The sequence below is a fragment of the Megalobrama amblycephala genome, linkage group LG18 (genome assembly GCF_018812025.1).
Source record: "Megalobrama amblycephala isolate DHTTF-2021 linkage group LG18, ASM1881202v1, whole genome shotgun sequence".
Lineage (NCBI taxonomy): Eukaryota > Metazoa > Chordata > Actinopteri > Cypriniformes > Xenocyprididae > Megalobrama > Megalobrama amblycephala.
The window spans coordinates 12,696,269-12,710,254 of record NC_063061.1 but is presented as its reverse complement, the minus strand read 5'-3'; the positions used below and the strand labels follow the sequence as shown (position 1 = coordinate 12,710,254).

General features: G+C 38.7%; 1 protein-coding gene across 17 annotated transcripts in view; it reads left to right on the top strand.

Moving 5' to 3' along the window:
• ncam1a (neural cell adhesion molecule 1a) overlaps window positions 1–9,258 on the top strand; it is a 280,290-nt gene extending 271,032 nt beyond the window's left edge. For 13 of the 17 annotated variants that reach the window (XM_048166423.1, XM_048166424.1, XM_048166429.1 and 10 more), the window contains 3 exons: window positions 1,307–1,423; window positions 1,709–2,194; window positions 9,055–9,258. In XM_048166423.1, coding sequence (XP_048022380.1) covers window positions 1,307–1,423; window positions 1,709–2,194; window positions 9,055–9,178 — 727 coding nt within the window. In that variant the 3' untranslated portion in view covers window positions 9,179–9,258. The remainder of the gene's footprint in view (window positions 1–1,306; window positions 1,424–1,708; window positions 2,195–9,054) is intronic. The other 4 variants (XM_048166437.1, XM_048166446.1, XM_048166439.1 and 1 more) reach the window with 1 other exon arrangement.
• The last annotated feature ends 4,728 nt before the right edge of the window (window positions 9,259–13,986 follow it).

Here is a 13,986-nt window from a genome sequence, read left to right as displayed (position 1 = left end):
ACATATATCCAAATAAAATAAATGAACAGTTTTCATGTAATATGATTTTTTCGTTACCTGCCCTGCCGACAGTTGTTAAATAAATAATAGCTTTTTAAGTACCATATGTTTTTCAAGAATTTTTTTCCTCACATTTATTTTAAAGGTGCCCTAGAACGTTCTTTCACAAGATGTAATATAAGTCTAAGGTGTCCCCTGAATGTGTCTGTGAAGTTTCAGTTCAAAATACCCCATAGATTTTTTTTAATTAATTTTTTTATCTGCCTATTTTGGGGCATCATTAAATATGCACCGATTCAACGCGCAGCCCCTTTAAATCTCACGCTCCCTGCCCCCTGAGCTCTCGACTATAATACAGTGCATAAACAAAGTTCACACAGCTAATATAACCCTCAAAATGGATCTTTACAAAGTGTTCGTCATGCTTCGGATCATTATTTGGATGTTTACATTTGATTCTGAATGAGTTTGAGGCTGTGCTCCATGGCTAAAGCTAACATTACACACTGTTGGAGAGATTTATAAAGAATGAAGTTGTGTTTATGCATTATACAGACTGCAAGTGTTTAAAAATGAAAATAGTGACGGCTCTTGTCTCCGTGAATAGAGTAAGAAACGATGGTAACTTTAACAACATTTAACAGTACATTAGCAACATGCTAACAAAACATTTAGAAAGACAGTTTACAAATATCACTAAAAATATCATGTTATCATGGATCATGTCAGTTATTATCGCTCCATCTGGTATTTTTCGCTATTGTTCTTGCTTGCTTACCTAGTCTGATGATTCAGCTGTGCACAGATCCAGACGTTAATACTGCCAGCCCTTGTGTAATGCCTTGAACATGGGCTGGCACATGCAAATATTGGGGGCGTGCATATTAATGATCCCGACTGTTACGTAACAGTCGGTGTTATGTTGAGATTCGCCTGTTCTTTGGAGGTCTTTTAAACAAATGAGATTTACATAAGATAGAGGAAACACTGGAGTTTGAAACTCACTGTATGTCATTTCCATGTACTGAACTCTTGTTATTCAACTATGCCAAGGTAAATTTGATTTTTGATTCTAGGGCACCTTTAACTCTATAACAGCTGTAAATTAATATAAATACACTTTTGCCAGAAAATGATGCCATGTGATTTGATTATAACTGTCAATCCATTTTAACTGATGCTGCTAATTTTAACAAATCATGATCTACTGTATGTTAGCCAACGATGTTCAGGGCATATTTGTGAGCCAAATAGCCATTTGTGATGTTTGTTTGTCTTGGTAACTCTGGTGTGTCATCTTTTACAGTAAGGATGAGTCTAAGGAGCCCATTGTGGAGGTAAGAACTGAGGAAGAGCGCACACCAAACCATGAGGGAGGAGGCCCCACTGAACCCAATGAGACCACCCCTCTGACGGACCCTGAGTGAGTCCCTAAAAACACACACTCAATCCATGTCTGGTCGTTTGTTATTAACTTCTCCTTCAGCGGTCTCTCTGTGGTAGTTTGATTCTTTAGATTCTACACACCCCTCACGTTTTGCGATTACCTAACATGGTATGTTTTATTTTGAAATGCATGTTGGACTTACTTGTGTATGTGTATTTTGCCTTGGCTTTCCTTCCCTCCCTCCTCTCCCCCTCCTTTTTCTTTGTGTGGATCTCTTTTCCCCCCGTCTCTCCTCTTTCTCTCTTCCCGCTGTCCTCACAGGCACGCTGCTGACACCACAGCAACAGTAGTGGACTTGCTTCCCTCTGTAACCACTAACTCAGACCCCGGCACTGACAGTCCTGCTAGCGATAGCACCACCCTTACCTCAAGCACCGCCCCTGCGGCCGACCCTAAAGCGGCCCCTAAACCTACTCCCCTATCCAGCACCCCCAAACCTAGCGTCACCTCTCCCACCTCCCCGCAAGCTGCTCCTGCAGCCGTGGCCCCTCTGGTGGACCTGAGCGATACGCCCTCCAGTCAAACCTCAAAGTCCTTAGAAGCCCCCCAGCCGTCTGATTCAACCCCTGCAGATCTGGCCAAAGCCGCTGGCCAGAGCCCTGTTGAGCCGGCCAATCCCCCCCAAAGTAAGGACTCTCAGGTACAGGGAGGAGCCCACCAGACCACAGATAGTGACCTTGCCAAGGATGCGCTGGGCAAGCCTTCCAGCGAGTCCTCCAGCACACCGTCCGCACCCAACCAGGACGAGTATGGCCACCTCTAGATGTTTAGTTGTGTTTGTGTCCCTGTCCTTAACCATCTCCACTTTCTCACCCGTGTTCTTCATCACCCCCCCTTCCTCACTCAGTTTCTTCTCACTTCTTAATGTCATATCAGAATTTCATCAGGTTCCTCCTGCATCTTCAATCTTGGTGTATTGCCTTTCGTATTCCAATGAAAGATGACTTGGTACGCTGAGACAGCTTGTGCGGGTTTATTTGCACCTCAGTAAAAAAACTGTTCAGGGACGGCGTTTCGAAACACACCAGCATTATAAATGTGTAAATTTGTTCTTTTGGTTTTGTTTTTCAGAGCGAGCTAATTGATTCCTCCATTATCGTTGGCAGAGCCTCACAATGAGCCACGCAATCGCAAATGGCACAGTTCCACAGCTGATGTTTTTAAATGATGGCTTTCAAAGCTGAAAAGGACAGTGAGAAATAAATTAGCAGCCTTAATGGTGCTATTGAAAAAGGACCGTCTTAGAGAAGGCTAATGCATGATCATTGTAATTACATTAACACAGCAGACGAGGTGCAGTGTCATTTGTGGCCCCGTGGGTGAAATGGCCAACTTCAGATGGCCAGCTGATGTACAGATCAAGTCAACAAGGTTATTATTGGTAACAAACACTGAGGGAAAAAACAGCAGTGAAAAATATTTTCATTAAAGGTGCACTATGGACGTAAAATAAAAACAACTCTGCATTTAACTTGCAATTTGTTTCAACCAGATGGTAAAATCTGTACTGCATCTTTAAATATATTAAGAATGAAAGTTTGTAAAGAACAAAGTTTAAAAAATACTGTTGTTTAATTATAGAGAAAATTACTATTATTTCATTATTAGATATTGGCAGATGGTTGGATTTAGTAATAATCTCCCAATTGGTTTATTCTGTCCAAAAGAGTTAGACAGAAAAAAGTGTCTGATTGTCATGTAAACATCAATCACAGTTCACTTCACTTTTTGTATGTGATGTTTAGGAGCAGATACACTGCCCTTCAAAAGTTTGGGATCCTGAAAAATGCATCACAGTTTCCACAAAAAATAATAAGCACCAAAAGTGTTTTTAACATTAATAATAGTTTAAAAAAATGTTTTTTAATGGTTCTCTTCACATGTCCGTCAAAAATGACCTATTTTATTTTTTTATTTTTTATTTCAATGAAATGAATGTACTATATTTTAGTTATAATAATGTTTTTTATTTAATATTTTGTATTTTTAGGGGATTTTATGGTACTAAATTATATTTACACTGTAGTTATAATCCATTTATTCACTTTTTGAGCATAGATCTGAAAATGAAATTTCCAACTTCAACTATCATAAATTTTAAATGCTTTAGAGCATTCTAATTTTGATCTCTTTTCAAAGATGGCACTTTGTAAATTATTGCAGAAGTGAAAAATGCATTTTTTTTTTTTTTAAGTTTACTTAAAAAAGTTACAGAATTTTATATTTATTGTTATGAAAACTGCACAAAAAATATTATTTTAAATTTTTATATGAAATATATATTTTCAATAACACTTTTTACTCTAAAACTTCAAGAAAATCAAAGCCATAAATCTACAGTAAACAAGTTGTGTTCCAAATTTGAGCTAGATACAGTATCTCAAAATATGAGCTTTCACTGAGATTCTTTGGCCACAGTACCAAAAGTTTTCACCAGATTTTTTTCACAAAAATATTTCGGTCAAAAATGACCAAAGAGCACCAGAGGGTTAAGCAGCAAATCAGCATATCAGAATGATTTCTGAAGGATCATGTGACACTGAAGACCACAGGAATATATTATTATAATTACTAAATAAAATATGAATATAAAATATATTAATATGTAAAATATTGTGTTTATTTTTTGATAAAATAAATGCAGCCTTTGTGAGCACAAGAGACTTCTTTCAAAAAATGACACACCCTAAACCAGGGATGGGCAACTTCAGTCCTGGAGGGCCACTGCCCAGCAGAGTTTAGCTCCAACCCTAATCAAACACACCTGAACCAGCTAATCAAGGTCTTTAGGATTAGTAGAAAGTTATAGGCAAGTGAGTTTTTATCAGGGATGGAGATAAACTCTGCAGGACACTGGCCCTCCAGGACCGGAGTTGCCCATCCCTGCCCTAAACCTTCGAATGGTAGTGTAAATATGCAATCACCTGCACCACAATAATAAACCAGCATTCAGTTGTTATTGAAAACAATGTCTTTGTGAAACATTGTGAAGACAACACAAATTAAATTAGAGTCTTGTTTAGCTGATCCAAACAGCCTCAAACAAATCTCTTGAATATATTCCAAAGATTCTCTGCCATGAACTTTGCAAACTTTGCCAAATCCAACCTGGACTTGTTCTCCATCTGACACAAGATCTGTGTGGATTTGGTCCATGCCTCTGAATGCGCCAGAAACGCCAGAATGATGGTAGTTAAAATTCAGTGCAAAATGTAGCACCATTATTTTATAGCACATTTGCATCGTATCAGTGCCTCTGAATAGCAGTGGTTTCATTCTTTCATTGGTGCATATTACAAAATTAAACGAACATTTCACATCTGACAGATTCTGTCCTGCTAGCTTTGTAGAAGTGCCTAATGGAGCCAGAAGTAGCAGCGTCTCCAGAATTGCGCGAACCAGCTTCCTCAGTAGCGCGCTCTCTCTCTCGCTCAGTTGCGAAGTACAGAGAAAATCGGCTGTTAAACAGTCAGCCAAGACTTCCAGCAGGGAATTAACAGGAGCATGGCGTTTGTTAAATATTTACCAGAGACTTTGTTTTCCCCACTTCCATTTGTGCTCTGTAGTTTGCACTTTCTATGTATGGCCCAGCCATCCCAGTCAGCAAGTCAGGTTTGCTCTCTTTCTCTTTCTCTCTCTCTCTCTCTCTCTCTTTCTCTCAGCTCAGCTCACTTGTCTAATTTGAGCTGGAACACTCCAGGGAAGCTGCCTCTCATTGGCTGCCACCTGGGCTTATTGGCTCCATCTGTAGATATTCAGCTACCTGAGCTCTTCCCTGGTTTTCACAGAACCTGCAGAATATCAATAGAATTCATGCCATCTTTAGACTCTCAAGATGCCTAAAGTCAGAGTTTTTTCCTCTTTCGAGAATGAGAGTTTGCACTTTGCAAGATATTTCACAGTTGATTCAAACTGACAAATGACAGCTCGCGTTTGTCCTGTTATTCTAAGGTTTGCTTGCAGTACCACTGCTCACTCAGAAGGAATAATGAAGCTTTGTGTCTGCCACAGTCGTTCAGCGAGACTCTGCACACTTGGCCGCTCTTCATAAGAGCCAAGAATGTGATCAGATAGCTTTATTGTGATGAGTGTAATGACATTCAGCTGTGGGATAAACAGCTCAGACCTCGGACACAGCTCTTGTGTCGTACCACCGAGATTGTGTAGATAGTAAAGTGAGACACCCTCACTCCGCTACGCCCATTCTCTTTTACACAAAGACTCTCTGTGACTTTGCCATATCCGAGAGCTCGACACCGCCACCGTTGGTCCCACGCCACTTCGTGAAAGAAGCTGCCGGCTGTCATTGCTGTCCGGGCACGTTTGACGAATATAATGAACAGTCATTCACAGCTCATATCAGCCCCGCAGCAGGGCAGGTGTACTAAAAATAGAGCTGAAGGGAACGTGTTAGAAATGTGACAGGGACTGTCCCTCTCGATTCCCTGCCAGCAAAGCTCATCTTTAATTTTCGTGGTTCATTATGCATTTATAAATGATTTGGCACATCAGTACAGTCAATTCCATTACAGGAATTATCAGCGCTCGGAAAGAATCAGCCTACTGCGAAATAATTTAAGTAAACTTCCTTTTTTTCAAGGCTCACTATGTGCCCTGTCAGCTCCCTTGAGAACAAATGTCTATGTGCCTGTAAAATATTCAGTAATAGGCAGTTTGCAGCGGATGATTTTCATTTATTTATGATTTATTATTTATTATTATGCCTTTTGCTCCAGCCCGACCCCAAGAGACAAGAGCTCTGTGTATCAACAAACTATTACACAGGCAATAAGCGCGAAGGGAGAGGTTAACATTTATGTAGTTTATGAGGATTGTCTCTGCAGCTGAGTCTATGCAGCAGAAGGGCTCTCTGCACCAATGTCCTGCTCTTACTGATCACAACAAGCTTTATCTTAGCCAATATCATATGAATCATACCTGCATGCACTGTTCCTCTGTCTTCATACATGCTCATGAATAATCTTTAATGTTAGCTTAAGATAAGCTGTGAAATTGATTGGCTACACTGAAGTCTGTTCCCTCAAATCTTAAAGGGACAGTTCACCCGAAAATGAACATTTGTTATCATTTATTCACCCTCGTGTCATTTCAAACATGTATGACTTTGTTTCTTTTGTGGGACATAAAAACGATGTTTAATTATGTACTTATTGCTTTTTTCTATACAGTTACAGTGAATGGGAAATTAAGCTAAAACAAAAGCTTCCTAAAAGTGGTCCATATGACTCATGCACTAGATACACACTACTGTTTAAAAGTTTAGAGTTAGAAGATTTTTTGTTTGTTTGTTTGTTTGTTTTTTTAAGAAAGAAATTCATACTTTTATATAATAAGAAATGTTTATGAGCAGCAAATCAGCATATTAGAATGGTCTCTGAAGCTGAAAATTCAGCTCTGCCATCTTAGAAATAAATTATATTGTATAATATATTAAAATAGAAATTAATTATTTTAAATTGTGATAATATTTTACAATATTACTGTTTTTACTGTGTCAATGCAGCTTTAGAGAGCATAAAAGGACTTAAAGATTTTTGGATTTAAATGTCCGAAAACCACTAGAAATCTTTTTTTTTTTTTTTTTTTTTTTTTTTTGACTTGTGTACTTGCATTATCCCAAATGTTTCCAAGAATGTTTAAATCCAGAAAAATAAGCAGTTTTAATCAGGACACAGACCATGTCCATGCGTCGCCTATCAATGACATCATACCAGCGTTACACCGTGTCCTAACCAGACGCGATGCGATAAGATTTCAGCGACGAGCAATTTGACTGTCCACACATGGGCTGCGTCCGAAAACTGTAAAATGCTGCCTTCTGAGGATACATTTCAAGGTAGGAAGGCATCAAGGCACGTCCGAATCCAATGTTAGCTTCACTTCCTGTTTCCTGAGATACCTTCATCTGATCGATTTTTGAAGGAAGCATAGATGTATCCTTAGCTGCCTTTGATATCCCACAATCCCATGCTTTCCATTCTGTGACAGTTGAGCTAGAAAAATAAAGATGGCGTCCGAAAGTTGCGTTTGCTGCTCAGTTTGTGTATACATGTACGATTTTGACCAACATATTTCAATTTTGATATCATTTCTATCGAGAAATTATTACTGTATTAATTAAATATTTGTTTAGTTCTCACCAAAGCTCGCGCTATATTTATATCATTAAACTGTTACGCTGCCTCAGAAGTCTGTCCGAAATCAGTTTCGTGAGGTACCTTCATGTACAAACGCTGCCGTACAAGTCATTCTCTTAAAAGACAGCGAGGCAGCAAGACAGCTACCTAGGTTTTTGGACGCAGCCTAGACGTGATGCAAAAATGAGAAGCCATAAAATCAATCAAAAACCTCAGCCAATCAGAAGAGAGTGTGGGCGGGCTCTCTTGGCAAGAGCACAGCAGACACAATGAAATGGGCAAATATGTTAAAATTCATAAATATTACACAATTTAAACATTATTTAAAGTACATACGGAGTGACTGAAACAATCTTTGTCATAGAATACACGTGTTTGTTCGCAGTGAGTTGACACTTTGAATGTTCTTGTGCCCATTTATTTATTTTCAAGATCTGAGGTGAATTAGCCAGTGTTGTTTTCAATACAGCTAAAGAGCTGGGAACACAAAACGATATTCAAACTCACGTTAGACGCTTTTAACATTAAATAAAGCACATAAACAGTACCTGATATTATCATTGCCATACTTTGTGTTGCTGTTCCAGCCACGACGTTGCAGAGAAATAGAAACCGTTTCTAAATTAGAATATTCGCGTGTCGCCGTCGCGGCTGGTTAACTTACGACAAAACTCAGATTCACACAGAAAAAACCTTTTATCGCTTGTCGCGGCGTCGCGTCTGGTTAGGACCCGGTGTCACCCTCGGTTTCTGGTTTTATTTTGTAGAAACCATGGAAACACCAAAGACGCTTTAATGTATTATGTGTTTTATTAGACAGGTGAGCAACTGTTTTGATACATTCATCGACAGAAAACTAATCATGTTATATAGCTCAACACAGCGAGTCTTATTGTTTAAATCTCATTTTCTTGATTTACAGCGAGAACCATGTTTTACCATGACTAATATTGATCTAGCTTGCTGCGTCATCAAGCTACCCCTTTGTTTTGAATAAGCGACATCTAGTGGCGAAAATTTAATAGTATGCCTTTTAGATCACTTTAATTCATTCAACTGATTCATTGGCAAGATTCGACTCAACTGTATCAAACCTTCACAAGTCAAGACATTGCTACTTTTCTCATGAACGTACCAAGGAAACCTAGGGCTAATGTCAAGATTTTCATCACACAATGTTATCATATAAGACGTACAATAAACATGAGTCATTTGGGCCACTTCTGGTTTGTCATGTTGTATTGTATTGAATGCCTAGGATATTCTTTATCTTTTGTGTTCCACTGAAGAAACTCATACAGGTTTAGTAGAACATGAGGATAAATAAATCATAACAGAACTTTCATTTTTGGGTGAGCTGATCCTTAGAAACAGTATAAAGGGAGGAAGCAGCCAAACAGATGACTGAAAGGCACTGCTGATGATCTTCTCTTCTCTTTTTCCCCCCAGTGGAAAAACCATCGTAGATGACAAAAGCAAAGCGCCAGAGACAGAGGTAAAGAAAACTCCGGCGGAGGTGAAGACAGTCCCCAATGAAGCCCCTCAGACGAACGGCAACGAGAGCAAAGCGTGATCCGGAATCGGCGACAGTCGCAGACAGACAGCACCACACCACCACTACCACCACGTCTCAAATACAAGGGTTTCTTTCTTCATTGTCTTCTTTGAGTTCGCAGAACAAAACACATCTGTAGATGTATAGAGCGCCTAAAGAGTTTGCGCACATGCCTTTTATTTTTACTTTTCATTTGTTATTACTTTCATAAACGCAAGAGGGAAAAATCCTTCACCTCTAGTCTCACTCTCCTCGACCTGTCTGAGTAAGATCAGTGTCTTTCAAAGATGTTCAGTATGAGAAATGAATCACAATGAGGAACCGTAGATTTTGCCTTCACACATTCAGACCACAGTGCTGTTTCAGTTATGTTTCGTCTTATTACATGCAGTATTGCCATCGTTATTGTCTGCCACATAATAATGTTTTTGGGAACAGTTTTGATGTTTTACTTGTGTTTAAATAATGTACAAAAGCAACCGCCATTTTATTTTATTTTATTTTATTTTTCACGTTATTTTTTCAGAGTTAGCAATAGATTTTTAGCATGCTTGCTTTGCCGAATTATTTTTCTATATGTCCTTTTTTGATTGTTTGTTTTATTCCAGCCCTGAGTGTTTACAGCATTTTACTCTGAAATCCCACATTAAAGGGATAGTTCACCCAAAAATGAAAGTCCTGTCATCATTTACTCCCCCTCAAGTTGTTCCAAACCTGTATAAATTTCTTTGTTCTGCTGAACACAAAGGAAGATATTTGGAAGAATGTTTGTAACCAAACAGATCTCGGCCCCCATTGACTGCCATAGTAATTTTTTCCTACTATGGTAGTCAATGTGGGGCGAGATCTGCTTGATTACAAACATTCTTCAGAAGAACAAAGAAATTTATACAGGTTTGGTTTTGTAACCAAGCAGAGATCGCCCCCCATTGACTACCATAGTAGGAAAAAAAATACCATGGCAGTCAATGGGGGCCGAGATCTATTTGGTTACAAACATTCTTCCAAATATCTTCCTTTGTGTTCGGCAGAACAAAGAAATGTATACAGGTTTGGAACAACTCGAGGGTGAGTAAATGATGACAGAATTTTCATTTTTGGGTGAACTATCCCTTTAACACGCCATTTGCAAACCTGAGACAAAAGATTACACAGGGTAGAGGTCTGAACTAGTGGTTAGGGTTATACAAATCACCACTACTTTTTTCTTACATGCTCTTTCATATTACAATGCATCCCATTTCCCCTGAACCTTAGGGTTTCTTCCATTTACTTTAGGTCTTTAAAGCAAGATTGAGAGTCAAAGTGGTCTCCCGCTGTGATCTTCGCTTAAAAATGTCTCGCAAGTCTTTTAAAAAAAAACATTAGGAACAACCCATAGCTCTTAGATATGGATCGAACGCCTCCTTTAGAGAGTTCAGTACAAGCACCGCTGCTGCGTTACATGGAGATACAGTTGTTGCACTCGTGGCCTCAAAACATCAGGCGCACAGCTGTGTGTAACACTAACGGATCGTCCCGTAAGGTTACTCCACTGGCATTTGCCCACAATGATAAACATTGCATTAAAAAAATGAAGTAGTGCCCCTTTGATACTGATAAAAAATTCAAATGTTTGTTGTTGTTTTTTCATGTCTTAAATGGCCAAATTTTTGGTTTTCTTTTTTATTTAAGCCATAGTACTCCGGTGTGGATCGTAGCATAAAGAATATTCAGCCTGACTTTTTTTGTACAGTGTTTCTCATTCTTTAGGCTGCAAGCTTGTGCACTGTGAATGCGTGAAAATCCTAGTGTGAATACAGTGTGTTCTTTGTACTAGTATAAAAAAAAGTTTCCATAGGTTGTGAAAGCCGTAGCTGTTAGTTCAAATGATGTTCATCATGATAAGAATTAAAAAAAAAAAAAAAAACGATGTAAAAAAAAAACCACAATGGCAGCAGAAGTGAAATACGGACACAAAAGGAGTTGGTGCCTTCAATATAAACATCCTCTCGTATGCAGGCCTGCGGTCTGAACAGGCCGCAGTGACGCTACTGTCTCTGTGACAACATACCCCGCCGCTGTCAGATGGTCCAGATCTGTAAACTGTGAAAATAATAGTTTTGTTTTTTGCTCAAATGTGTCGTCACTTGGTCTTCTGGGTCTGAGGGTGTAAATGGATCGTGGTTTTCTTTAAAAACTTGACTTCTCAAATTCTCAACAACATTGCCTCTATTTAACTGATGCAAAATAAGACGTATATATATATACATATATAAATATATTCACATAGATGAATTTTGTCTGCTCACCCGCCATTAATTTCAAAATCACTCGTTCATCCCATTTGGTCCAATGCCTATTTTTAAACCTGAAATAAGCATGCGATGTATTCTGAACTGGTGTTAAGGTTACCAATTGAATTGCTAACTAGCTGAAAATGTCAAAGGCTTTATTTGTTGTACATTTTTCTGAATGTCAGTAAACTTGTCATTCATACATTTTGACTTTTACAAGTCAAACATGAAGTGCTTTCGTGGCATTGGACGGTAACACGTTTTAATAACTTTCGTTATTAAGTCGTTAAACATAAATGGAACAGATCCGTAAGTTCATTAACAGTTTTATGACATTATATAAATAATCGTTTCATGACACTTCAAAGTCTTTGAATGTACATTTGTGTTCTGTTAAGCATGTGTAATGTATTAATACTGAAAGTTATTTGAAAGTGTTTCCAGTCTAATAAGCATCTGAGAGGCTTGTAGAAACTTTACCAGAAGGCGTACAAGCTCTTCCTTGTGATCTCTCTGAAAAACAAGCTTTTGATTCATACTGCCATTTAATGTGGGACCAATTTTTTTGTACGTTTACACACGGTTTACCACCGCGATCGTGCCATCACGCCACTTTAAAGACAAACGATTGTTTCCGAAAGCATCTCTCGTCATCTCATTTTCATCTCAGACCTTTATAAGACATCCATCGCTTCATACCCTACTGAGAGGCCCTTCTCACAGCTGTATACAGATTTTTACAAATCAAATGTCACTTCCACCTCTCTCCCCCCACTGCCACTGCTGTAAATACTAACCAACAACGAAATCTGACTTCATTCTGTCAAAAAAATTCTTGTGTTCAATAAAATGAGAAAAATATTTGTCTGTCTCCAATTGTTTCCTTTCACATGCACATGATCTGTTCTGGGCAGGATCTTAAGGACATAATGAGACTACAAGCTTGTGTTTCATAAATATGGGTTTATAATTAACATTTCAAATTTCTGGTTTTCGTCCAGTTATTATTATTTGTATCCAAGACCTTAAGGTACTTTACTATACAGAAATTGACTTTTAAAAATAAACCCACCCTGAGGAATATTCACTGGAGTAAAAAAGTGTGACAACTAGCCCCTATTAGTCTCCTCTATATCTGTTCTTAGTTACAACCTATGCTTGGCCTTGGAAAAGAACGTATATTAGTGTTATATTTTACCAGAAAATAAGATATAAAATAAGTTATGAATATTTTAGATGGTGTTACAAATCTTTTTCTCAGAGTCCAAGAATAAGGCAGGCACGTGCTGCGGGTGCGCCGCATCGCCACCAGATGGCGCACAAGACCACCATCACAGCTTTTGGTTGATTTTTGATTTGATAACAGTCAGACAAAATGAGGTGACTGCGAATAAACTGCATGATTTGCAATTTGTGTCTGGAAAGCCACATGCTATGTGGCATATTTCTCAGTCAATAGAGTATTTCTGGAGAAGTTTGTGGTTCTCTGATAGTGAGGTGATTTAATGAAAATTCAAACCCATGAGGTACCGACACTGCTTTTTATGTGGATTTATTGTGAAATCGCTGTAACATGAATTAAGTCCACTGTTGCACTGGGTTGAGCGTTTCTGATGTGAGCACTTGCACTTTGTTGTCCACTGGGTGGCACTAAAGCTTCGCGCTAAACTTAAATAATGCGACGCTGACAGCTGTTGACTCACAACAGGCCCGTTTAATTAAAAACATATATAAAGGCAGTGTTTTGACACATATTTTGTGTATGTTTACCATATTCGAACAACAGGTCTGTTTCACCGCGGAGCCAGTGAAAATGTGACAGTAAAACGATAGGAACTGGATGTAACTTCAGTTTCCTCTGTGGTTAGTCCAGAAATCTGCTTCTAATTCAGAATGGCTTTGATTAGTTGCCTGTTTATGTAACAGAGACAAAGTTAAAGGCAAGAGTCCAAGATCCAAAAGAGTTAGGCACAAACTTTTCGCAAATATCATGCTGTTCTTGACTGTATGGTACATCATGCTCATATGTCATTAACATCTTTCACTGCTTGGTTTCTCATTTCTACAGAACTTTGCTGTTGTTTTTACAGCTAAATTTAGCACGTGCATCATCACAGTGCTCATAAATAGAGCTTCTCTGTGACTCATGAGTTTCTGAGTTCCTGGTCAACATGGACAGAAGAGCTGGGGGGGATTCCAGAAAGCAGGTTATAGGCCTACCTGTAAGTAAGCATGATAACCTCAGCTTTTGGGTCCAAAAATAGAGGTAATTTTCAGGGTAAGCATCTATAGCAACTTATTCCCTGAACATAAACTGCTTCGGATGAGTTTCTGTTCCAGGATTAGTTGACTTCAGAGCTATTGGCGCATGCATAACCTATAGGGAGTCCAGTGGGTATACGGCCACTTGAGTCTCCATAGGTCACATATGCGCTGATGGAGAAAATGATGAGAATAGTGTAGGTCTGAGTGCTTCTCAAAATATGGTGACAAATATATCCCCTTACTTTTCAGTGATTTTACAAAAAAGGCATCATTATATAACCTTTT